The sequence below is a fragment of the Chaetodon trifascialis genome, chromosome 21, assembly GCF_039877785.1.
Source record: "Chaetodon trifascialis isolate fChaTrf1 chromosome 21, fChaTrf1.hap1, whole genome shotgun sequence".
NCBI classification, from domain to species: domain Eukaryota; kingdom Metazoa; phylum Chordata; class Actinopteri; order Chaetodontiformes; family Chaetodontidae; genus Chaetodon; species Chaetodon trifascialis.
The window spans coordinates 8,385,983-8,410,141 of NC_092076.1; the positions used below are offsets into that span (position 1 = coordinate 8,385,983).

The window sequence follows — 24,159 nt, forward strand, 5'->3', positions numbered from 1 at the left end:
GGGGGGGCGGGCGGGCGGGGGCGACACACATAAATGTTTCACACAGATTGATTCATTATCAGTTTGCTCGACAGGCTGGGTGGGCCTCGTAAAAGTGTACCATCTTGAACTGGTAGCATGTAAGTCACTGTCGCCGCGGCAGGACAGAATATATCATCCCGACCTTTCACTTCAGATATTGAAATGAGAGGTGGTAACATGACTTGCCACACTGCAGGACTACTACTCTTGCATTTCAAAAACGCAGGAGTAGAAGGATAGCGCGATGATAGGTGACAGTGCAAGGGAAAATATTAATAATTTACGAATGCCTCCTCTGTCAGGATATGCCAGGCTATGATGTTCTGTCTTTTTTTTTTCTTTTTTTTTTCCGTGCACCAGGCGTCAAAGCCGGCTGCCAAGTTTGAGGTATAAATACTCTCTTGATTAAGGAGCGACTGCATGTACAAAGTAAAAGGTATCCTGTCTGTATTGTCACGCAAAATAGATCTAAAAAGTTGAACTAATAAATCTATTTACTGACTGTAACTTCTGGTTTACATTGATGGCCAATTAAAGGCTTCTGTATCATTATACTGTAAAAGCTTACACATACTATTTACTGTAACACTTTGCGACATGAGAAGTCGTAAAACTTTACAGCCAAACCGTCTTCCGTCTCCTAATGTGGTTAAACTGAGACGCTTTTGCTCAGTGATGAATGTGCACAAATTATTCAATATCCCACAAAAACTAATCTGTCCGATAAAAAAGAACTGCAGGCTTCACAGACATGCAGAGCTGCCGAAGATCACTGGCAGCCATTTAAGAGCCGTGAGAAAGGCAGTTGAGCATCTCGGCTTCTCGCTGGGTGGTTGGTTACATGTGGTTGACACATTTGCATCTTCAAAGATGCACACAGACAAACTCAATATGTGTGAGAACGTCTGGGCGGCATGTGGAAAACCCCACTCCTTCCTCTGAAGAGGTTTCCTCCCCCTCTCAAAGACTATATGATGTTTTGAGGTCCTTTATCTGCCGAGCAGTTGCTTCAGCAGCGAGTTGTAAACAAGTTTCTTGGACTGGATGCACAGAAAACAGTTGCTGTGTACCGTGCAGCGCTGCCTGCTCTGCACCAAACCAAAAAGGCGCTGCAGGAAACTACAAATCAGGAGCCATTACACAGCAACAAATATGACAGGAACAGTGCTGCACATTATTTGAGCTCCAAGACTCATTCACTCAGTGTCTCTTCCAATGAGCATGAACAATGCAAGCAGAGTGTGCATTGTGCTGCAGAGCAGGAGACTGCTCCTCTGAATTGGGGGTAAATTACAAAAGAGGCCTGTGCAAATTAGACGTGATGGCTTCATAATACGTCTGAAGTGTCAGCTTCTCCAGAAACCTATCCCCAGGCTACACTCACGGATCGACGCCTTGAACTTCCAATTATTCCTGCCAAACCGCTGCAATCACAGCGCTGTAAAACAATCATTCTAGCATTACAAGGCGCACAGGATCAATGTTGACTCACTTGTTGGCAATGACAGCGTTACCAACTGAAAGTGCGCTTTCATAGCACGATGTAGTTAATCTATATCTGCAAGGGACGCAGATATCCGCCTTGGCGTTCAACACAAGTGTGTAAATTTTTTTTTTGCTTTCCTTTTGAATGCCACTTTTGAATGAGGTCCTGGAAGAAGATTAATATCCCAAGTGTTTGTAGTGGTTTTAATCCTGAGAGACCATTTGTTACGGAAGGAGGACGAGGACCGGAGGGAAACAGCTGTATTTCAAGAGGAACCATCCAGAACTGCGCTCCCTCCTGATGTTCATTTGGTGAGGGGATATATTCAAGCGCTGTCACAGTTCCATAAGATTACAGCACAGAGAGGACTCATAAACAGAAACACAAATCCCAGACAGGATCTGGCATGTGTGCAACTGCTGAGCAATTTTATATTACAATATGACCTCTTACTCATGCATAATTTTGCTTGCAAAGAAATAAATTACCTTTGCAATTTGGGACGCCTCCAAAAAGGCACTACTGGGTGCCGTTCATCGACAGCGCGTTGAGTGATTGCAAACTACAAGAGAGGATAGACCTAGGCGGGATGACCGGGTCGAACACCTCAGTTGAACCGGAAAAAGTGACCACAACGGTTGAATAGAGTAAGAGTCTGAGAATAAAATGGAGCCCCAGGGGGAGGCAGGCAGAAAGACAGAAATGCTTCCTGTAAACACTGGCTAAGAGTTATTTACTCACAAGGCTAAACATTAAAGCGTCCTCTCATCCTTAATTAAGTCTTGTTTATATTTCCCTGCGACGAGTGAGTAATATACATAGGATGTCTAGTTGAGATGCATCAATATTGTCTCTTCAACTGCGCCTGCTACATAATTAATACACACACTGACATGACATGGATATGATATGACAAGGGTATCAGAGGCGAAGAGTTAGAAAAAGAGCGGAGTGGATGCATTTTTCATGAACTGCAGAGCTCCCCAGCCAAAGTTCTAGACATGATGTTTCAGTTTGAGAGACGAAAAGGGGCATGGAGGGCAGGAGAGGCAAATATGTGGCTGTATGAAAACAAACCTGGGATTTCACATGCAACCGCGCTCATACTGATCTGTCCACATCTCCGATCACACATCCAGAGGTCGACTTTGATCGGCCCCGCGTCTCCCTCTCGGCTATCGGATCGGGGTCCTGTTCAAAAAAAAAACTGCAAATGTGATACAGCATCCTCTCATCTTTTTACTTCCACTGATGTCTCAACATCTGATGGGCTGTGGCGTTACTGCAGCTGCTGATACTTAATAAAAGTGAAGGCTGGATTTCTTTAAGGGTAGCATTTTCCATTTCTTTCACCATTTCTCCTCAGATTGGTGAGGCTATAAATAGCCTCGATTTCTAGTTCTGTAGAAAAAAAAAAAAAAAAACACACAGGTGTAGAGAAGAATTCATTTTGCAGTGTATTTGGACAGGGCTGCTCTGCTCTGCCACTGGGAGAGGGGCCTTACAGGAGCCATTCCTCCTCATTCAGAGCCATTACCACCCCACTGTCACTGTCAGTCTGTCCCCTCACCCATCACAGAGCCCAGAGCAGCACCACAGCCCGTCTCAAACCTTACAACTAAATCACATTCTACGCACAAACGGCCGGGGCCGTGCAGCATCCACTGTATCTAATCTAATCTGTCCATCTCCTGTGTCCCTACACATGCACATCAACACACACACACACACACCACCCAAGTCTCTGGGAAGACAGGCCAACATCTCAGCACCTCAATCATGTACATTTCCGCTGTGTGCGGTGAAACAAGAGTCGGTAATGCAAATCAGAAATCAGGATTTGCCTCCATAATTGGGGCTTTATCAGCTCATTAAGAAACAGGGAGGCATCGCTCAAATGAGCATGCAATATACCCATTAAAAGCGCCAAAGGAGAGAGCACTTAGAACATATCAACATGAGTCCTTGGGAGAGAGAGGGAAGCAGCTGTGATTGATAAGGTTACTATCTTGTCAGCTAAAAAAAAAACACCTAAGGGAAGCAGCAATTGAACAGAGCAAATGTTCTCAGGTGGCCCTGATGGCCACTTGTCTGCCCCTCAGTGCTATAATGCCCAATACAAAATGGCACATCTTATTAAAAACTTGACAGATTTATTATTACAGTTGTTTAACCTCTTTATAATCAAATCATGTTAGGGGTTCAAGGAGACTCTCTCCCACTGAATTACAATCATTCGGGCTTGATTTAAATTCTCACAGTGTGGCAGGAATCCAGTTACACCGTGCAGGCAAATTTCCTGTTTACAGTCAGAGTCAAGTGCACATGGGCGATATTAAAAAAATATATATATAAAAGGAATCAGGCCACTTTAAACACAACAGTGAACTGCTTTTCACAGCTATTATGTTGTGTCATAGGGAAATGATAGGGTCCAAAGTTGGTGTTCCACCCTCCTCTGTTCCGCCAAAATAATCACACCTTTGTGGTCCAAACTGTACCGCTAACGCTCATAGATCTGACTGGCTGGAAACAAATTCATCACTATTGAAAGCGAGTGGGCAAAGCCACATTAATCCCACAGCCTCTGCGTGACAGACAGGGAGGGTGACATGCTGGCATATTGTGTTTCGTGTACAGTAATTGCTGCAGCTCAGAGTGCTCAGAGGTGAGATCGTAGCATACAGTATGACGACGAACGGAGCGTGTCATTGGGCCTACAGGGAGAGGACTGTCATTAGGTACAGGACGTTGATGATTGAGTAACACTTTCCTACTGCTGCAGAGGAAAAACAACCGAATGCCTTCAGCAAAATCAATACAGTTTGAGCTGCCGGAATGCAAATAGCGACTATTCTGGCTGCATGACACGGGATGATGCACCATTACTTATTCTGGCTCCATTCAATGTCATCATTAGCCTTTACAGTGTCAAATCCGCTCAATAAAGGGCATTATTTCCAAAAGGATAAGCGCTGCATTAATCCTTTTATGCTGCTTTCAGCAGGATAGAGTCTCCCATAGCTAATATTAATGTGCTAGGTGTCAAGAGTGAGATGGCTAATCCTGATAACTCAGGATGTACAGTCAACTTTGCAGATGGCTATCTGCCCTGGACTAGCACTCCTAATAGGCGCAGGAACAGGATGTGCTTTTAAAGCTGCACTTCCCCAACGTCGTCTTCAAAGAAAACGATAATTTTCAACGGGGCTTTCTGAACTGAGAAGATAAGCCAGAGAACGGGGGAGGACAAAATAAAAATGATGCTCGCCTCAGAGAGGAAAAATAGCTTCCTGATATAGTCCTAGCTCCCTCTTTAAAGCTGACACCTAGAACATACAGTTTATCAATTATACATGAAGCCAGAATCCATCTTCTGTTGGCAGCTTGTTTGGATCCGGCCCGAGCCCTCTCACTGGTGAAATGTGTCTGGGAGCCCCCATCCCTCCTGTCGCCTTTTTCCACTTGCAGCCTGTCCTTAAATCAATCCCTTTTTAGGCCTGAATTTATTTTTACTGTAACAAATCTGTCTTGGCAAATGATGTCACATAAGCGGGGAGAATGACAGCCTGATGTCTATGCGGGGAACATCAACCTTGCTCCAGCAGCCTCCTCCCAAGGTGAGTAATCATGCTGAGGAGCGGTGCAGTGTGTGGATGCCAGCCAGAGTCCAAACAAACCCAGAGTCTGTTGCTCAAGATAAACAAACCAATTAGGGGAAAGGCATGTTATTCCTCAGTTGGTGGGATATTTGCTAGATGGAAAATAATCAATGCATTCTTATTTCCACAGGGTGAAGCTGAAAAGTCCTGAGCAGAATAAAATCTAGGCAGAGAGGGAGAGTAAAATTATTCATTAGAAAAAATAAATAATGGGACTAAACTAGCTACTAGTCATGTAATTAATCCATGCAGGCTCAGTGGAGAGAGGAGAGCACAGAGGGGAAGATTCATCATAGCTTTTCGCCCCTCGCTCCCAGGGATACATGCCCTTCTTGTGTGGATGAGTCAGCTTACATCTTCTGACAATTGAGAGCCAAGGGCTTTGTCAAAAGGAACCACAGTTATTGTTTTGATTGGTTCCCCCTTGTTATGTTGGAAGCGCAAAATGCTTTCAAATGTGATTGCGCCACAGCATCTGAAAATGAGGCACGCAAATATAGAACATCAAAAAGGAAGATGTCTGCTTTTTATTTACAGAGGACAATGATTTGGCACTTTGGCGCTCTCCCTGGCCTCTCCTCCACACTGGAACAAGCAGCCCTATCAGTAATTGCAGGGAGCGGCCCCGTTGGCCAGCCGAAGCATTAGACGACTGGGCTCACGGTGCATGACATTCAAGCTGGCCAATAACGACGGACATGCTAATCAAAGTGGCTCTGGCCTCCCGATCACAGTGCGACTGGAGGACTTTGCCCAGACGGGGTGGATGTGCAGCTGCTCTGGCTGCGTTTCCACTCTGCCCCCTCAGGGCCTGGGCACCAGGCTAACCACTGGCACAAGAGTTTAGATGCCGAAAAGAAAAAAAAGAGGCGGAGGCTAACAACACCACACATGAAAAATAAATCACAGCCAGCTTGTTAGCATGGCAAGGGGAGAGGGAGAGAGGAAGAGGGAGAGACCGAGAGAGGAAGGGGAGGAGAAAAAGAGAACTGGGTTAAGAGATTTAATGTGCTGCTGAAAATCTGACACTTGCCAGAGGTCCAAATGTTCCACCAGAGCAACGGCAGCCCTGCTGGCTAAGTCTCTATAAAGCCTCCAAAGCTGCTTACAATATACACTTGAGAAACAATAGATAAGGTCAGAGTACTAGCCTATGTCTGAGTGGGACCATGTATGAAAAATAAACACTTTCCCACTGCACGTGCGAACCTCAGACATGCTTACTGAAACACAGCAGTTTCGCTGCTGTAGTGAAACTATTGGTCAATTAATGGATTAGAAAACAGTCGCGCAAATCTCCTGCAGATGCTTTGGATCCAGCCTTTCAATTTTGAGGTTTTACTGTAGGCAAATTGTAGGCAGAAAAAATACTATGACATCACCTCAGAGGAACCAGTGATGGGCCTTTGTCATCACAGAGGCCTCTCATATCTGTCCACTGAATATAAAGCTACAGCCAGGAGACAGTTAGCTTAGCTTAGCACAAAGACTGGTAGCGGGGGGAAACAGCTAGCCTGGCTCTTTTAAAAGTTGTGGTTGTATGGGGGGTATGTATGGAGGACTATTTCTTACAGAGTGCATTAATTTATTGGCAGTGACTTATTAAGACTCCCAAGAAGTCACTGCTCCCAGCCAAGAAAAAGCCCCGCTTGTAATAGCCCATAAAAGGACAACATGCTGTTTTTACATTTCAGTTTTCATAGACAGAGCAGAGGCATGTGTGTGTGCGCACCTCAACAAAGCCATGGACTGAGACAATGATGAAGACGAAAGAAGACAGCCAACACAGTTACACTAAACTGGTGGAATGTTGTTGTGAAATGCACGCAAGCACCACCGTTGGTCCTCCACATCGTGTCCAAAGCATGCATCGCTCACTGTGCTCACCTTGTGCATGTGGCATTTTCAATCCACATAAAGCCAACTTGTCTTCAAGTAAACAAAGCTCTATACTGAGGTCACATGACGACGATCGAGCAAACTGAAATCGGCTGAGGAGGAAAGTAAAGTTCAAAAGAAGCCTCTGGAGAAAGCCAGTAAGTGGACCTTGACTGAAGATTTATGTTTTGGTCAGATTTTTGTCAACTTCGCTTCCCGTTTGGAGGATCTGCCAGCAACAATGGAAACAACTAAACAGAGGTTATTTCACAATGGAAACTCACTGAATGGCTATTGCAGACCAAAAGCTGGCAATAAATAGTATCAAAATTGAGGTGTAATATAATGAAAATCTTGAGGATTACAACTTAAATTAATGAATTATCAAATCCTTACAGAATATTATATTATCCTCTGAAGTCATTAGTCTCCTTTAAAAAGGGAGAGGAAAAAAATTACTGGCAGTTTACAATGGATCCAGGCCAAACTGGCAGAAGGAAGATATGCACAGGCTTATTACAGACCATAAACAAATTACAACGACATAAAAGGGAAAAATGAAACCTTGCAGAAGGAAACAATTCTCAAAGAACAGTGTCCAGCATCTGCTGCACAGAGATGCACATCTGTGGTGATTCTTTGTAGGCCACTTTCAGGAACTGCGGAGCTGACCCGAGTGCTGCGGATGGTTTGCGGTGAGGAGAATATTCCAGCAATATTTATTCAGTTGAGGCTTTATGCTCCAGCGTGATAATATAACAGTGTCTGACACTTAACTCAACTCACTATCTTTGCCCAGGAGACACACTATCCTAAAGCGTCTGCGGTTTCATCATGTGAATCTTAATCAGATACTTAGCCAGTAGAGCAGGTTTTTACTCTCCCTGGTGAGAGTATCAACACATGGCCATCAGGCACAATTCACGGCCGCAAAGTGGCTATTTATTTTCTGCTCAGTATTACTTGACAAATAATTACTCAGTCTATTCAATTAAGCTGTGGAACTCGCACAAATGGCCACAACATCCCAGTGTAGGACTGAAACATTATTCTACACTTTACAACCGGTCTCATGAATACAAAGGTGCGCGCACACACGCCGGGCGCTTTGATGCAGAGGGAGCGAAAGGACAAGGTGATGGAAAGTAGAAATATCATTAAGTCTGAACTATTTCATCCCTTTTACAGCAAGGCAGAGGAAAACAGACTTGTTGCCGGTGGAGCAGATGCACACAGTAATCCGGGGTGAAAGGACATGGTGTTTTCCCTGCTGAAGAAGAAAAACTGTTTTTACAAGGTAACGTGGGTGTACAAGGAGAAAGTCACTGCATGCTGGCGGAGTAATATGGACTACAGCCTGGAAACCTGCCAGAGTCCAAAAATGTTGCCCCCCAAGAGGCAATTACTCAAGACACAGTGGATTAAAGCGTTTTTTTCCTGTTGTTGTTCAAATTAGGATGCTGGAAATAAAGACTCCCAAAATAAAACCTGCAGAGCCCTGCCAACTTTTAAGTATTTCCACACACATTTCGAACAAAAAATAAATAAAAACAAAACACACAAATAAACAAATCCAAACCAAAATAGATGCCATTCAGCGTGATGAGAACCTCTCGTCGATAATAACAAAAAGAAGTGAACTCTGACATCCTGCAAACTTTCTCCATGACAATTTCAAACAGATACTTTTGCAGAGCTTACTGTGTTTATTATTGTATTGTAGTTAATCAAACAAATAAATGCAACAATCAATAGTGTCATTAAGTACATTTGATAAGCCACATTTCGTGTGACTCCATACTTGTACTCCTCTGCATTTGAAACGGAAATATTGCACTTTTTACATTTATCCGACGGCTATTTTCTAACTTTTCAAACTTTGTAGACCAAGTTTTTACAGATTTGTTATAGAGTACCAACAGTTTATGATACACAACCCCGAATCCAAAAGAAGCTGTCATTGATTTTTGTAAATATCTGCTTATTCTGAATTTGAAGCAGCAGCACGTTTCGAGCGTGTTGGGACAGGAGCAACAAAAGACCGGGAAAGTTGTGGAATGCTCCAAAAGCACCTGAAAGACCAGGTGGGATACTAAAATGACTGAATACTGCACGAACTGCACCAACAGACTCCGGAGCTGTGTCCAAAATCACCCCCCCATTCCCTAATTCGCGACTCACTGTATCAGTTCACTTTATAGAGAGCAGATTTCAGACACCATCGTCATGTTGCATCATCGGGGACAGCTGTTGCGTCATACCACTTTTAATTTTCACATCTATAAAATATGGCACATTGAGGGATCATTAGCAGAATGTAGTTTACACGTCATGGACATAATGTTTTTTGGCTCCACTGTTGGAATCTTTGAGAACACTATAGATGCAATAATCCTATAAACACTTCTACACACGGTGGCCTTCAGTGAAAACCAAATGCTGGACTTTTGCTTTTGATGGAGAATGTTTGCGGTGCAGCGCTCCTACTGCGAAACATCTGAAAACTTCTTCCACCTTGACAAGAAGACGTAAAACCAGGAGTCAGGATAATTGTAAACAAGCTAAATAAATCCCACAGACGAGTGAAAGCCACAGGATGTCTCCGCAGCCAGCGTCGTTTGGCCTCTCCACCCTAATTTGCCACGCTCCGCCCACTCAGGCCTGCAGGGCTGCGGAGCTGGCTGATCCTCCAGCAGGGCCGGGCAAGCCAATACGTCCCACTGGCACGGGACGCCCCGCCGAGAGCCAATCACCAAGCCCGCACTCCTGACAGCTCATTACCACTCAATTAGGCAGGTGCACCTCCACGCACAGCCTTCTGACAAATACAGCCCTCCCAGATGCATGTTTAACATTCGAGAGAATTATATAGTGACAGCAAACACTAAACGCCTCACCCTTATCACTTGATTGCCTCAAGATTTAAATCCTATAATTGGCCCAGGCCAGCGGGAGAAAAAAAAAAATAAGCCAATAAATATGATGCAGTCGGCTTGTAATTGAACAATTATGAATTCATATTCATAAGATGCTTGCTGGCAATTACAAAATGCCATCTGATTAGGCACAATTTGAAATGACATTGCTCCATGCTAAAGACACTGTGGTGTCAGCCTAATAAAGAGAAGACACATCATAGCAGTTGCTCGCCCACCGACATGACCTCCAGAGACGGGAGACATGCTGACACAGTGGCTTGGCCGCTGACGGACGGGACTTGGCACCCATTGCTCTTTGTCCCCCAAAAACCTACCGCTCACACTTGCTCGCACAGAAAAATAACACCACCGAGGGTTGACTTTCAAATTTTAACACCGGTGGGCACAGATTGTGCACATAACAAAACACAAGCAAGGCGAAAAAATGTTGATCCCTTGAGAACAGATTCTAATCAAGATGAAATGATTTACAAATCTATTTAATAAGGCTTGCCAGAAGTCAAACTTGGCATGTAAATGCGGTGGGGATTAAATTTCATCGGCAACCAAGACTGTAACTGATCGCCTGCAGACAAAGGGGGAGCCTGCCAGTTTTTTTCTCCCCCCTCCACTTCTCCTCCCTCCCTCCCTCTTTCTCTCCACCGCCTGCATTTTGCCTCGTGATCCCTCCCTGGCTATGTGGAAGGACAGGGGCAGTGCAGAGTGGTGCAGTACAGAGTGGAGAGGAAAGGGAGAAAAGACAGAAAGGGAGAGGGGGAGAGGAGGGAGGATATGGAGACAGAGGAAGGGAGGAATACTGGAGATAAAGCGCAGTGGTGAGAGGGAGAGCGGAGCGAGAGAGGAGGATAGAAAAGAAGGACAGAGGGAGAGGGAGCTCAAGGTCAGCGTGAGGACAGTGTGGTCCTCTGAGTTGGACAGAGACACAGCCGCAGTCACCTCTGTGCTAATCAGCCCTTCGGCTGGCTGATGAGATGTCAGCTAGTTGTGTGTGTGTGTGTGTGTGTGTGTGTGTGTGTGTGTGTGTGTGTGTGTGTGTGCGTGTGTGTGTGTGTGGAAAACCTCTCCCTTCGCCTTTTTGGCTGCAAATTGCAGGGGCTGGTGGGGCGGAGTAACAATGTGTGTGTGTATGTAAGTGTGTATGTGTGCCACTCTGGAGTGTAAGCAGACTGACGTGCTGCTTGTGGTGCCAGTATTGCGCTTTTTTTCCCTGCTTTTGCCCTCCCCTTCGCCTCCTTCCCTTGCATATTATGCTACGGTGACTGAAGCTGAACTCAGCTTTCCCCTGCAGTGAGGGCAAGAATACAACTGCCAATTAATGCTATATGCAGTGTGCCAGTGTTAACAGTGTGAGGCATTCTGCTTCAAGTTGCTGCGCTGTTTGAAAAAGAAAAAAAGGCGGGCTAGCAGTTTTCCTCAGGTGTGGCTAACCTCTTGCAGGCTACCGGGGGCTGCGCCATTAGCTTGGGGCGTAAACGAAACAACGCACACAGCTGTGATCGGGTTTGTGACCTAACAGCACTGCAGCTTGTGTCTCATTGGGTGAGTTTTGTGTATCAGGCCAACTGGCAGCGGCGAGCGTCTCCTCCGTCTATCCTTGGGTTATTTCTGACCATCTGTGCCCAGTCATTAACAGGCCTTTTCACAGTCAATTGTCTTGTTCCATCTCCCCTCTCCTTCATTTCTGTTCCTTGCTCCGTGCATGACCATGAGATGGACCAAGCGCTTTGTTTTTTTCCTGAATGTAAATGGCATAAGTTAAGAGAGGCTATTTTATTAGCCGGGGCTAAGGAGAGCTGTGGAGCCATAGGTTAATTCAAAGTGGCATCATGGAGGATGCATCAAGCAGTGGAGATCAAATTACAGGGCAAAGCGCTCAGTGGCAAGAAAAACAAGCCAGTGGTATGCTGCAGAATGTGTAAGTGCACGCTGTGTGTGTTTAGCAGCAAGTGTATGTGTGTCTGGGAGACTGGAGAAGTGTGGGGGGGGGCAAAGGAGACAGCAAAAGGAGAGGAGGAAGAGGAGGGGGGTGTCCATAGAGGGCCAAGGGGGATGGGGATGGAAGGAAAGAGGGACGGGAGGGAAGGAGGGGGGAGAAGAGGCTAACTGGGCCAGCACGCACGCATCACCCCCACCAATTAGAGTCACTCATCTCCCCTTCGCACAATACATCACCCTCCATTTCTGATGTTTACAATCGTGGGGGAAAGAAATAACTGTAAACATCACTGCAGCAGCGATGGCATTCAACAACAACAACAACCGAAAAAAAAAAAAAAAAGAAGAGAAATCCTCTGCCTGAAATGCATTTAGCCATTCCTTCTTCCCCCTCACGCCTTTGTTATTGGTCTTTGTGCAATGATTTGCCTAAGGACCCAGATTTCCTAGCAACAGCCTGCCACCAAACATTTGGCAGGAGTTCAACATTCTCTCTCTTTGTGAGAAATGGCAGTGCTGCCTCCCTGCTCTGCGTCTGCCACCAGCCCTGCTGCTGCCGCCGCTGCTGCTGGATGAGCCAGACTGGCTGCAAGAGCCCTCTAATAATTCTGTTTTCATCCAATCACACCACATAGTAGCAGGCACCTTGAGAGCCTCTGCCAGGAATCATCAATCACCTCTTTAACACACATGCTCCGGCAAACACGGACGCACGTGCGAGCAAATAACATGCTAGCATACACACATGTGCGCTTTTTCGGTAATTACATTTACAGATTAGAGTGTACAAGACTGCGCATACCGCCCAGCAGCCGTTTAATGAAAATCAACAAAGCACATTAATACGTGGCAGAGGTTGGTACAGCGAGAGAGAAAGAGAGAGGGAGAAAATGTACAATCTGGCTGTAAATTGGGTAAATACATCTGAGTGCTCTCGACAAGGTTAATGGAGAGAGGAGGCCTTAGTGAACACCGGTCTAGACACGCCACACAGTATTAAGTGGGAATAGCTGAGGCAGTGTATCTGGCTAAGTACTTTAGAAGTGCGAATGGGACTCTAATAAAGCGAATGATCCCCCTGTTTTGACAAAGAGGCCCAGGAGGGACGCTGGAAACGACGTTTGAGATTCCAAGCACTGACAAACACCCATTTGTGGCCCTTCTATCCCCCCTCAAATCCCACGGAAGCTTTTCCCTGCGCGCAAGACTGTCGGATGTGGGCAAAACCCAACTGCCAATTTGCAGAGGATGTGCCGTGTTTGCTAATGCGAAGCAGAGGCTAAAAATGAGACCACACAAACTCTGGAGGATGGACCGAGTGATCTGCTTTCTGGCACGAGCACTGACGGCTTTTTTTTTCTTTTTTTTTTGGTGTGTGTGTGTGTTAGTTTCTGCGACTGGGCGGCTAATTATGAAACCTCTGTCATTATTGGACTGCAGTGCACTCGTGTTTAGAGGGCTTGTGGGCGACAGGGGGAGCATTGTGAATTTCACTCGGGACAATGAGCCAAGGAGCACGTTGATGGCTGGGCTGTAATGCTGATTTATGCCGATAATGAACTGCTTAAAGACGTGGAATGCGGTGCGATTTCATGGCTATCATCTTGACTGGAGATGAGAGAAAATGTTGATCTGCCAGAATTAAATATAATCCCAAACAGTGAAACATGAGCAGGCCATCCTACTCCAGGAGCTGTAAGTGAAGACATTACCTCAGCCTGACTGTGTGTGTGTGTGTGCGTGTGTGTGTGAATGTCTAAGCTCACATCTGTCCTCCTCGATCCTTGACTGTGTGTGTTTTATCTGTAAGGGGAAGATTGTGTAGGAGGGGGGTAAAGCAGAATGAACTTGAATAATCAATTTTCACACTTTCACAGCACCTGTTGGCTTGTCTTCACGTTAAAAGAAATGAATGAATGCATTACATGTAGAACAATTTCACACTGTGCTGCAGCTTCGCGCACAAAGACGAGGGGAAAATGGAGAGAATGGAGCTGTATTGTCTCAATAGGTAACATAGCTCATTTCACTCTACAAAGCATGAATGGCTATATTGACAATGCAGAAGGCGCACTGAGGCATTTCCTGAATAAAGCCTCTTAACATTTTGTCCTCTTCTGGCAATAGACTTGGGGAACAGTCATTTTGAATGTAGAGGGTCTCACTTACCGCAATATAATAGACCTTGGCTTTCTTCACCAGCTCCCAGTTGCTGTCCAAGTCCAGGTGTTTTTCCTTTTTGTAGCAGTTTGCCGCTGCCAGGTTAGCAACAAGGGACCTGCCGAGACAGACCCCATAAATCTTCTGCCTCTCTTATCATCCATCTTAATTTTGTCTCAAAAATATCCCTAAAAACACTCGGGCCCCAGACTTTCCTTTGTTCTCTCACGATATAAAAGGATGATAATGCTTTCTTAGAATGTCTGAACCAAGGTGAAATCTTCCTGATTTTTTTTTCCCCTCTTTAAAAAAGGGTTATCTCAAGCACAGAAAAAAGAGAGATTGCAATAAGCAGAGGGATTTTCAAGGCCAAGAATGAGCCACCTTTAAATTATTCATATTATCATATCACCTGAGTAGCGGTCTGCTGTTAACAAAGGTGGAAAAACAACTGAAACGCATGACTAAATGAACACTGGAGTTGAGCAGTGAGAGCTGGAACGTGAAGCAGGTGGCATTATCTTAACATAGCTCATTATCCAGTCCTCGTGTGCTGTCGCTTTACGAGCAGCCATCAAAATGAGTGCAACTATCATCGCTACTTAGAGGAAAAACTGTTAAGCGACCATATGATAGAAGGGTGCTGCTGCAGGAAGAGATCCGTCCTCACATGGCAAGAAAAAAAACTGCTCACTGTGGTTAGCATGGTGAGCTAACCATATCCATATCAAGCCACTGTGTTTCACCACAGCTTGTCTGTGTGTCCTCCAACCCAGATTTGCCAGTTGACAATCTAATTAAAGTCACCAACACTGAGCTATTTCTAATAAACACATAAAACCAACCGCGTGTTCATGGAGCCTGCGGCTCGGCGGTGTGGTAGGAAGAACTAGGATTACCTTACAGATCCAGTTCAGGGGAAAACAAGCATCAGAGTTCATTCAACGTCTCATAGCTAACTGCACAGGCTAACAGCTTTAATTATTATAATCAAGTTGTTTTAACACCTCAAACTCAGATGTTTAAATATGTAAATATTAGCCCAATTTATTGCAAAATGACTGAAAATTTTCACAAATTGGAGCAGCTTTTATTTCATAAAAATAAACCTTTTTGTGCTCTGAGACTTTAGAGACCATGGAGGGACTGACTGAACCTTTGATTACTGAATAGACTTATTTCCCTGTGCTAAAATGTGACTATTCAACATACGTTATCTTCACAGACTGGAACTCAAATTGTCAGACTTAGCAGTGGAGGTAGATTTTCTTTCTTTGAGGACTTGCACTAATCAAAGCCTGGGAGCTGTGACACAATGGCTCCCAATCCTTCAAAGCCATCACCCTTCCAATCTGGCCCTGCCGGCGACCTTTCCTCTGGCCTCCTGAGCTGTCTGTTAAACACCTGTAAGAAATATTACAGAGCTCGTCTCCCTGAGCACGGCATCTGACCTTTTCAGGTGTCAGAGCCCACATCAAACAAGCCCACTAAGACCATTCAGCGGGGCCGGCTCCCGGGGCGGTCGAGGTCCAGCCGTAGACTGACTGACAACACCAGTAGCGGCGGATGAAGGGCTGCAGAGGGGGGGAGTGTTTAGAGAAGGAGGTTATTGATCCACACTTGGTCTATCATGAACTGGAGCCCTCACTGTTACTGATATACTGTATGTGTGTGTGTGCGTGCAGGCTTTGACCTCTGCTGTCTCAGACGTGCTGATGATGATGCTGGCGTGAGAGTCGCCAGAGACGCTAAAGCCCCTTTTACAGCCGAGAAGGCTGACAGGTGAGAGCTGGGATAGCCCTGCCATCTCACAACACATTGCTACTGTCAGCCTATAGATGGATGACAACCCACTGGGGCGGCAGAGACTGAGTGGGGGCCCTGGAAAAAACACACTCAAGCTGTTCTTTTTCCTTTTGATGTGTGAGCCGAGCTATGATTCCCTGTTATGACTTCCAGCCCCGAGGAGTCCACTGCCTGCCCAAGGATGTAAAAATGAGCCAAAAGGACTATTTGGAATCTGAAATAGAGGGTCATTTCTTGGTCAGGGGTGAGTGAAAGGTGGCTAACCTATTGTCCCCGGTGATGCAGGCTGCACAGGTACCGGTCGGCTCCTCGTTCTGTTCATAGTAATGCGCGTCCACGTGGACTTCTTCAGCCTTCTTCTTCAGGATCTCCCCAAAGTGGTCGGTGCCGATGCACCCGAAGAAGGTGGCCACCTTGTGGGGTTTCTGGATCATCCACTAAGAAAGAAAATAAAAAAAAAACAGCAGCTACAGTGAGCTCAGTTTACAAAATATAAGTCTGTTTGAAGGGTCAAGTTCAGCTAAGGCAGATGGCATACAAACTGTAGCTTCACAGCAAACATACTGCTTGTGATATATGAGGGCTGCGAGCTGTCGTAAACAACCCGAGACCATTTCCACTCAACATAGAGGCACTATTCTCATCCAAGCACTCCCTCTTCCCTGTGTGCTAAAAACAGTCTCATCTCCTTATTTACACAAACCCCATAATTCAAGGCTCCATCCTACTTATGCAAACACAGACTGTGAGTGAGTGTGTGTGCGAGAGAGTGTGTACCTGCTACCACAGGACACTCCCCGAGCTGCTCGTTGGCCATTTTTTGGTCTCGACAGTCCTGATGTACTCAGTGACTTTTACTTGATGGAGGTGGGGGGTGGGGTGGGGTGGCTGCTCAAATTCTACAGCGCTCAGGTTTAACCTCCAAAGATTTATTGACGTACAGTACGTGCTGCTGTTTGCTCATTTTATTGCAGCCTCCTGTTTTGTTGCTGACGGGGGCCCCTTGTGAATGAGATGTTGCTGCTTTTGGGGATGACCTGTATATGTGTGAAATTAATCATTTCACGCGACCAAATAGCATCTCGGTGGGGGAAGAAAAAAAAAAAAAGCATTTTCATCACCCGTCCAGAGATGCTCTCCCCTGTTATTTTGCTCCTCCTCCTCCCCAGGTAGCTAGTTCAGATGGAAACATAAAAAAAAAATCAAATTGAAAACAAAAAAAGAAGATTAAGGAAAAAATACTTTAAGCAAGGGTCAATGTGTGCTAGCAAGCCGCAGCACATCTGAGAGGGTTCTGTGGCTTTTAACCACATCTGGCACATCTCTGCAAACGCCACCGTCGTATTTCCCATAGATATCTTCAAACTGCATGTTTTGTACCACCAAACCACAAAAGTGACAAATCCTCAGTAGTAGTATCTGCAAGCAGCTTTTTGCTTCATAAATGACAAACTATTATCTGATTATCAAAATAATTGTGGTTTGACTTTCTCTCAATAGACAGGTCAGCTGATTGACTGATCTTTCCAGCACTAGCGCCAACAAAATGGACAGTAATGCCACATATGCCTGCTGTATCTCGGTCCATGAGCGGGCCTACCATGTGTCATTTTGAGTCACGGCTCAGTCATTCAGCTGTGCGCCGCCGCCCCTCCCCACCTGGCTGAAATACACACTAACATGTGCAAACACGCACGCGCAAATCCACAGCGAAAGCCGACAGAAGCGAGCTCTTCTTCCCTAACCTCTTGCTGCAGGCACCTCACACTTATCAAGGTCACTGGCTCGGGTACACGTCAAGTCCTATCTGATTTTCCCTTCGCTGTGATGAGCTCCGAATCCAAGGTTAGGAGCTGCGGGCTGTAAATAATGACAGCGCGGCCCCTCCATTTGCAGGCCTCTCAGGTGGGAATAGAGAGGGCCACTGAGGGGCCCCTGTCCCTCTGATGACAGCGTGGTGAATCACAGTGGAACCACCGACCTCGCAACCATACCCCCGCCCCACCACCACCACCACCCCCATCTGAACTCTCCTGCCTCTTCCACCTCCTCTCCCTCTCCCCTGACCGTCGGCTGTACTCTCACTGCCAGCTCAGCTTGTCATTTTACAGGGTCATTAACAGACACACATACACACTAACATGTGCATGAGTACACAGTGCACCCACGCAGGGAATCGGCTGATACACACACACACACACACACAGAAATCCTCTCTAGTGCCACAGCATCAAAACTCCCTCCCCTCCTTAAAAAACCCTCCCCTGCTTTTGCCAGAAGCTGCTCTCCTACTCCAATAAACACAAAGCAGCAATAGATAAGACGAAAATGTCTTCATTATGAACATGTAAAAAAATGTATCTTGCAGGGCTTTTTTTTTCCTCCTCTGTGGTGCACAGGAGCGAGGAGTTATATCAATTCATTTCCATCCCTGGCACCCTGCAGACAATCCCTCTCCATTCCCAGATTATGTGAGATAATACCTCCATTATGACAAAAGCGCTATTCGCGGGGTTGCAGAGAGGTCAACCAACCCTGTGCTGGGTATTCATGCTTAGTCACATCCCAATTATACCGCAGTGGCAGAGGCAGAAATTGGCAAATGTACATCAAGGCGCTTCATTACTGAGGGCCGCTCCAGTGAAATTAAGCAGCAGATGAGACAGAGTGAGATTTGCCCCCAGGCGGCATGTTAGAGACAGAGAGAGAGAGTCGGAGAGGAGGTTGGGAAGTAACAGGGAAGCTGAATTAACAGATTTTTCTGAAGGTGCTTGGAGCTTGTATCATGCGCAGCAGCTCATGTATATTTACTTAACTAGGGAGAACGCCGGTCCCCAAAGATTAATAAGTTCCCATGATACACAACAGAGAACGATCTCTAGGTGCGTTTAGATACGGAAGGGAAACCTAATACAAACAAGCGAGAAAAATATCCCTGAAAAGCAGGGGGTAAGATGCCGCACAGGCGTACTCGCTGAAGGCAAAGAGATGATAAGTATACATTATATTAACTGGAGAATAAGGCGGGCGTCTCTCTCTGTTTGGCTTCCATTTACCCAAATAGTCTCACCCATCCAACGCTGGCCCCCGGGGGGCCCGGATAGCTATTAATTATGACATCTCATGGTTGCGAGGAGCCCCACTTGGGGAGCTGACCTAGGCCTGCTCCTCAACATCCAGCAGCTGCCACTCTTCACTACAGCGGCAGCCGCTTCGCGTGGCAGCTTCCAGGAGGGCAATTACACAGCCCAGATGAGATGAGGCGGCTGAATGTTTGGGACTTGAGCGCTCAGACTGCCATTAGCACTATAAGCTATTACATTCCCTCTTCTTCTGCTTTTTTTTTTTTTTCCCGTCTCCCCTCCCTTCTTCCGTCTTCTCGCTCACTTGCTGCTGTATATTGATGAAGTGGTAATGGGACCTTCTAGTTAGATATTCCTCCTGTAAAAACATTGTCTTGTTTCTAGTCTCCCTCAGGGGTCAATGTATTCTCCCGGAGTTGCTGGGAATCATTTCTGCTCTATTAATGATGCAATTCCAATGCAATTCAGATCTACTGAAGACGCTGCACAGTGGGCTTTTTGCGGGGAGTTGATAGATGACGCTGTGTGTTATCCTGCAGCTCGACAACAAAGTGGCGCCTTCTGCACATCACCGGGAAGCTGGTTGGCCGTCACTCCAGTTTCCACCCTCTCGCGGTGCTCCTTAAAACAAGGACAGAGGAGAAGTCTCCATTCTCCTCCCTTCACCTCACCAGCGGGGTCCTCTTGAGAAGAACATGTCCGTGCCTAATGATGGTCACATTAATTATAGGCTTATCAACCCCGGCAAAAATTCAATAGGGCTATTTATAGAGGCCTAAAATAGCAGAGGGTGAGGGTGCAGCACGCCGGGGTGGCCTGTAACAGCCTGCTCTCGCTCCACAGCCTGTCTTTTAGAGCCAGAGGTGGAGGCTGATATCCGTGTTTCTTTTTACTGTGCAGTTAAAACAACTAGCAAACATCTGTCCATCAGGACCTGTCATGGCGAGCGCTTTTATATAAAGCACGGCGGAGCGGAGGGCCTTCACCACAAGCGCTGACATTGATGAGGTCTGGCAGCTTCCATTAAATCACTCTTTCCTGTAAAGTGCCGGGCATCAAAGCAACCGGCCGAGGATTTTTCACTCAATCAGGTAACACACAAGCCACCCCCGCCTCCTCCCTGTCCTCTCAGGGGCTGGAGCCTTCTGGTCAATAACTCCAATCAGTTCAATTTCATGCACAGTTAACCATGTTGGGGTGCTAGGGCACCGCTCGCGTCAGGGTTGCATATGTTGTTGTCGCTGTTGTTGTTTTTCTTTAATTTTTTCTCATCCCTGGGAGGGTTGATAAGTGGGGTGGGGACCCGTACTGTGTAGAAGTGGAGACTAGCCAGGGCTAGCATGGCTGTTTTAACTCTGCCTCACCAAAGCGGGCTCCCTGCCAAGCCATTAAAAGTCTCTGTGCTCTGCTTCAGTGACACAGCTAAAAGAATAGAGAGCAGACGAGGGGGAGAGCTGTAAATGATCAACACGATAATGAGCTGATTATCAGTCAAAGGCATGGATAAGCTCTCTCTCCAGTAATTTCCTTTCAGATCAGTCAACCACATTCTCCTCTCTGCAATCAACACTCAAAGGGGAGGCATAGCGTGTAGCCTGATGGGAATCTGGCCCAATATCAGCTTCAAATATCCAGATCCTCGTTGTCTTCAGATCGGTTCCTGGCTCGTCCCTTGCTGACACAACAGCATGGTGGGGAGGCTTGTGTATCACGACTCAAGTCTGCTTTTGTAATGGTTGTTTCACAGTTGCCGTGCAGCTTTAGGCTCTGGCTGCAGGACAATACACAGATGACTGATTGTCTAATGACGTTCAAATATACTGTACAATCTGCGAGCATTTCCTACTGTTTGGGCTCTGCTTCAGGATTACATTTGGAATTTAACTGAGGTTAAAGTCTCATCTGCGAAGATCCCATTAAAGGTACATTTTTTATCTTCAGCGATTTCAGCAATGACGTTACACTCGTAGGCGTGACTAAGAAGTCCATTGCAGATTTTTGTACAATCCCACGCTTCAGCTTTTCCCATCAAATCAAACTGATCCTGATATCCTATTGGTTAACACCTCAATCCTTCGCTGTGCTATGTCTCGCCACAACAACTTGTTTGAAGTAATGATACAATTTCATGTATCATTAAGTGTGTCTGAAGATGTTCCCTGTTTTCATCCATACCGAGTTAACAACATAGGGATTTGTGCCAGTGCAACCAGACGAAGACGGGGATACATGTCCTCATTAGTTCGTTATTTTGCATTAAAATATTGTGCGAATGCAAATCAATTTGCGTCTCCATCAGCTACTGTTACGCTAATAGACTCGACGCCGCAACAAGATTACATAATTAATTGAGGACCAGTAACTTTGATGATGGCTTTTCAGTGCTGATTCCCACTTCAGATGGCATTTGTATTCTGCATGTGATATATGTCGCATTTTTAATCAGCCACTGGGAATAGAGAGGGGGGGTCGACGTGTAACATGTCAGGTTCATAGACAGATATTGCGCATGCTTCTTTTTTTCTGGTTTTTATTAGATACCTGACAACAGACAGATGCCAGGAACCTTGATTCCAAAAAAAAAAGGATGCTGTGTAAAACATAAATCTAAAGAGAATAAAATCATTTGTAAACAGATTTGTTTACCGACAACATTCTTACAATGTGTTCACAAAGCGGTGAACCTCGCTCCGTCCTCGCTTGTGAACGACTGAGCCTTTCCAGGATGCCCCTTAACACCCAATCATGATACTATCACCTGTTTACCTGTGGAATGATCCAAACAGGTGTTTTTGGAGCTTTCCACAACTTTCCCAGTCTTTTTTTTGCTCCTGTCCCAACTTGTTTGAAACATGTTACTGCATCAAATTCAGAATAAGCAGATATTTACAAAAATCAATGAAGATGATGAACATTAAATACATTGTCTTTACTGTTTCAATTGAGTCTATGTCAAAAAGGATTCAAAAAGTATCACAATCTGTTTTATTACTTATTTATTCTGTTTTATACAGCAGCTCAACTTTTTTTGAATTTTGGATTTCCACATATGCATGAACATTTTTTGGTGATTTTCTTTTTTTCCGTCATGTAAATATCGTTTGAGTCAATGTGCGACAGTACAAAGCCAACACCATAACAAACATGTCATATGGACTGTACGTGGTGTCAGCCATATTTAAAACCCAACCAATAAAAAAAAAGCCACAACAGAGCAGAGAGAGGATGCTACAAGTGAGAAGGAAATAAACAGCGTGTCTATACAAGACACTGTTACACTACCCCAGGGGAGTGATGCTAGACAAACACCAAAACAAAAGAAGGCAGCTCGCATGTCCGCATACACGTGTGTCACACACGGGGCGGCGGGCGGGGAGGTGACAGCTCCGAGGAGCAGCCCCCGATGATAAGCATCAAACTCGATGACGCGCTGACACACTCCATAGGTTCTGATGTTAAACACGACAAGAATGTCCCCGACAGTATCTGTGCACCCTCTTCAGAGAGCTATCAAAGGGCAAGTTTCAGTGAGCACACAAAATAAACCCCTCCACGTACACGCACACACACACACACCTCCTAACACATCTCACTGCAGCATCTTCTCACTGCATAGGAATCAGGGATGTGTCGCTGTCCCCAGGCGGCAAGTTTATCTGAAAAGGAAACACCTGATTTTTTTTTTTTTTTTTTCTTTTTGGCTTTTCTTCATTCCTCGCCTCCCTTGTTAAACACACAACCTTGATTTTGTTTCTGTTGCCCGGGAGGGGTGAATTATTTACAGGATAAACAAGGTGACGTTGTTTCAGTCAGTCAGAGCCAAACTCCCATATCGCAACAGCAAAGAGGCAGACGGGTTTACCTGGCAGGCATGAGGGGCTGAGCTCGGATACAGAAGCCGGGGAGCAGCTCCACAATCACGGGCCGTACAGTAATACCTTTCTGAAGGGGGGGGGGGGGGGGCTCCACACCAGATTCCCAGACTGCTGGGTTGTCCTATTTATCTGCAGAGACAATGGCGGCTATAAAAGCACATGAGCTGATTTACTGAGTGTGTGCATGAAGGGAAGATGGGGGTGTTATTAAGTGATCATAAAGTGGCATTTCTGTTTGCGGGGGTTGTTGCTATACAAGGTTCAGACGGCGAGATGATGAGGGACCTTTGCAGCCAAAGCCTCTAATCCTATCTGCGGTCCATGGGCTCCAGCTGGTGGGAGTGCAGCTGTGCTCGACCCCTGCACAGGTGAATCAGTTCTACCCCGCCGCCCCCCCTCTTCCACACCTCCCCTGTATGCAGTATGGCGGATTTACACGGTGCTTTGATCTCGTGGAGGTGGCAGCACCCCCCCGGATACGGTGACAGCGTGGGTTATCCATATTACCGAAGAGATTCTTTTTTTTTTTCTGAACATACGCCAAATGACAGCCCCGGTTGAGGGCTTAGCACAGGTCAGGCCCGGCTAAATTTAATGTGACAGTGCGGAAAATTCACTTCAAAACATTAGCTGCTGGGAGGAAGTGGGCTCTAATGTGTGTAATGACTGCATTTTGTGACATAATTTAGCATCAGCGAAATGATGATGAAGATTATTCAACAAAAACTAGACATCCCAGACAATACTGACCCTAATCTCTTAGCATTATTCACTGCTGGATCGCTGCCACCCTTCAGTGATTTGGACATATATAAAACAGGCCCCTGAACATAAGCAGCTTAAAACAAGGCTGCCACGTATTCTGTTAATGGTGATCATGCCGCATTATTTCAGCCAGATGCTTGTGTTTTCGAGGAAACACATTCATCAGAAACAAGCAGACAAAACAACAGCGCTCCCAGTTTGACCTCTGACCCCGTCTGCGCATTCGCTGCGAACTGATTCACATTTACCACACTGGTTTACTTTGACAGAGACACAATGGGAGGATATGATTCGGCCCTTTGGCGCAGATCAAAAAACAACATTCCTAATGTCTTTACGCACTGTAGCAAGATCCCACTTATCATATTACTCATGCCTTTGTGTCCTTTTCTGCAGGCAAAGAGGTTTCTCTTCATGTTACCAGCTGGAAATATCAGTGATGAGCTTCTCCGCTTACTAAGCTCGCTGGTGTAAAGGCAGTTTGTGTGCAGATTCTGTGGCTGGCTGGCTGCACAGGTAAGCAGAAAATAGCTCTTAGCTCCGGCCTGA

General features: G+C 45.8%; 1 protein-coding gene across 2 annotated transcripts in view; it reads right to left on the bottom strand.

Moving 5' to 3' along the window:
* Positions 1-24,159, bottom strand: part of LOC139349311 (adenosine kinase-like) — a 101,256-nt gene that overhangs the window by 44,095 nt on the left and 33,002 nt on the right. For both annotated transcript variants that reach the window (XM_070989961.1, XM_070989963.1), the window contains exons 5-6: positions 16,152-16,324; positions 14,091-14,199 (exon numbers count right to left, since the gene is read on the bottom strand). In XM_070989961.1, coding sequence (XP_070846062.1) covers positions 14,091-14,199; positions 16,152-16,324 — 282 coding nt within the window. The remainder of the gene's footprint in view (positions 1-14,090; positions 14,200-16,151; positions 16,325-24,159) is intronic.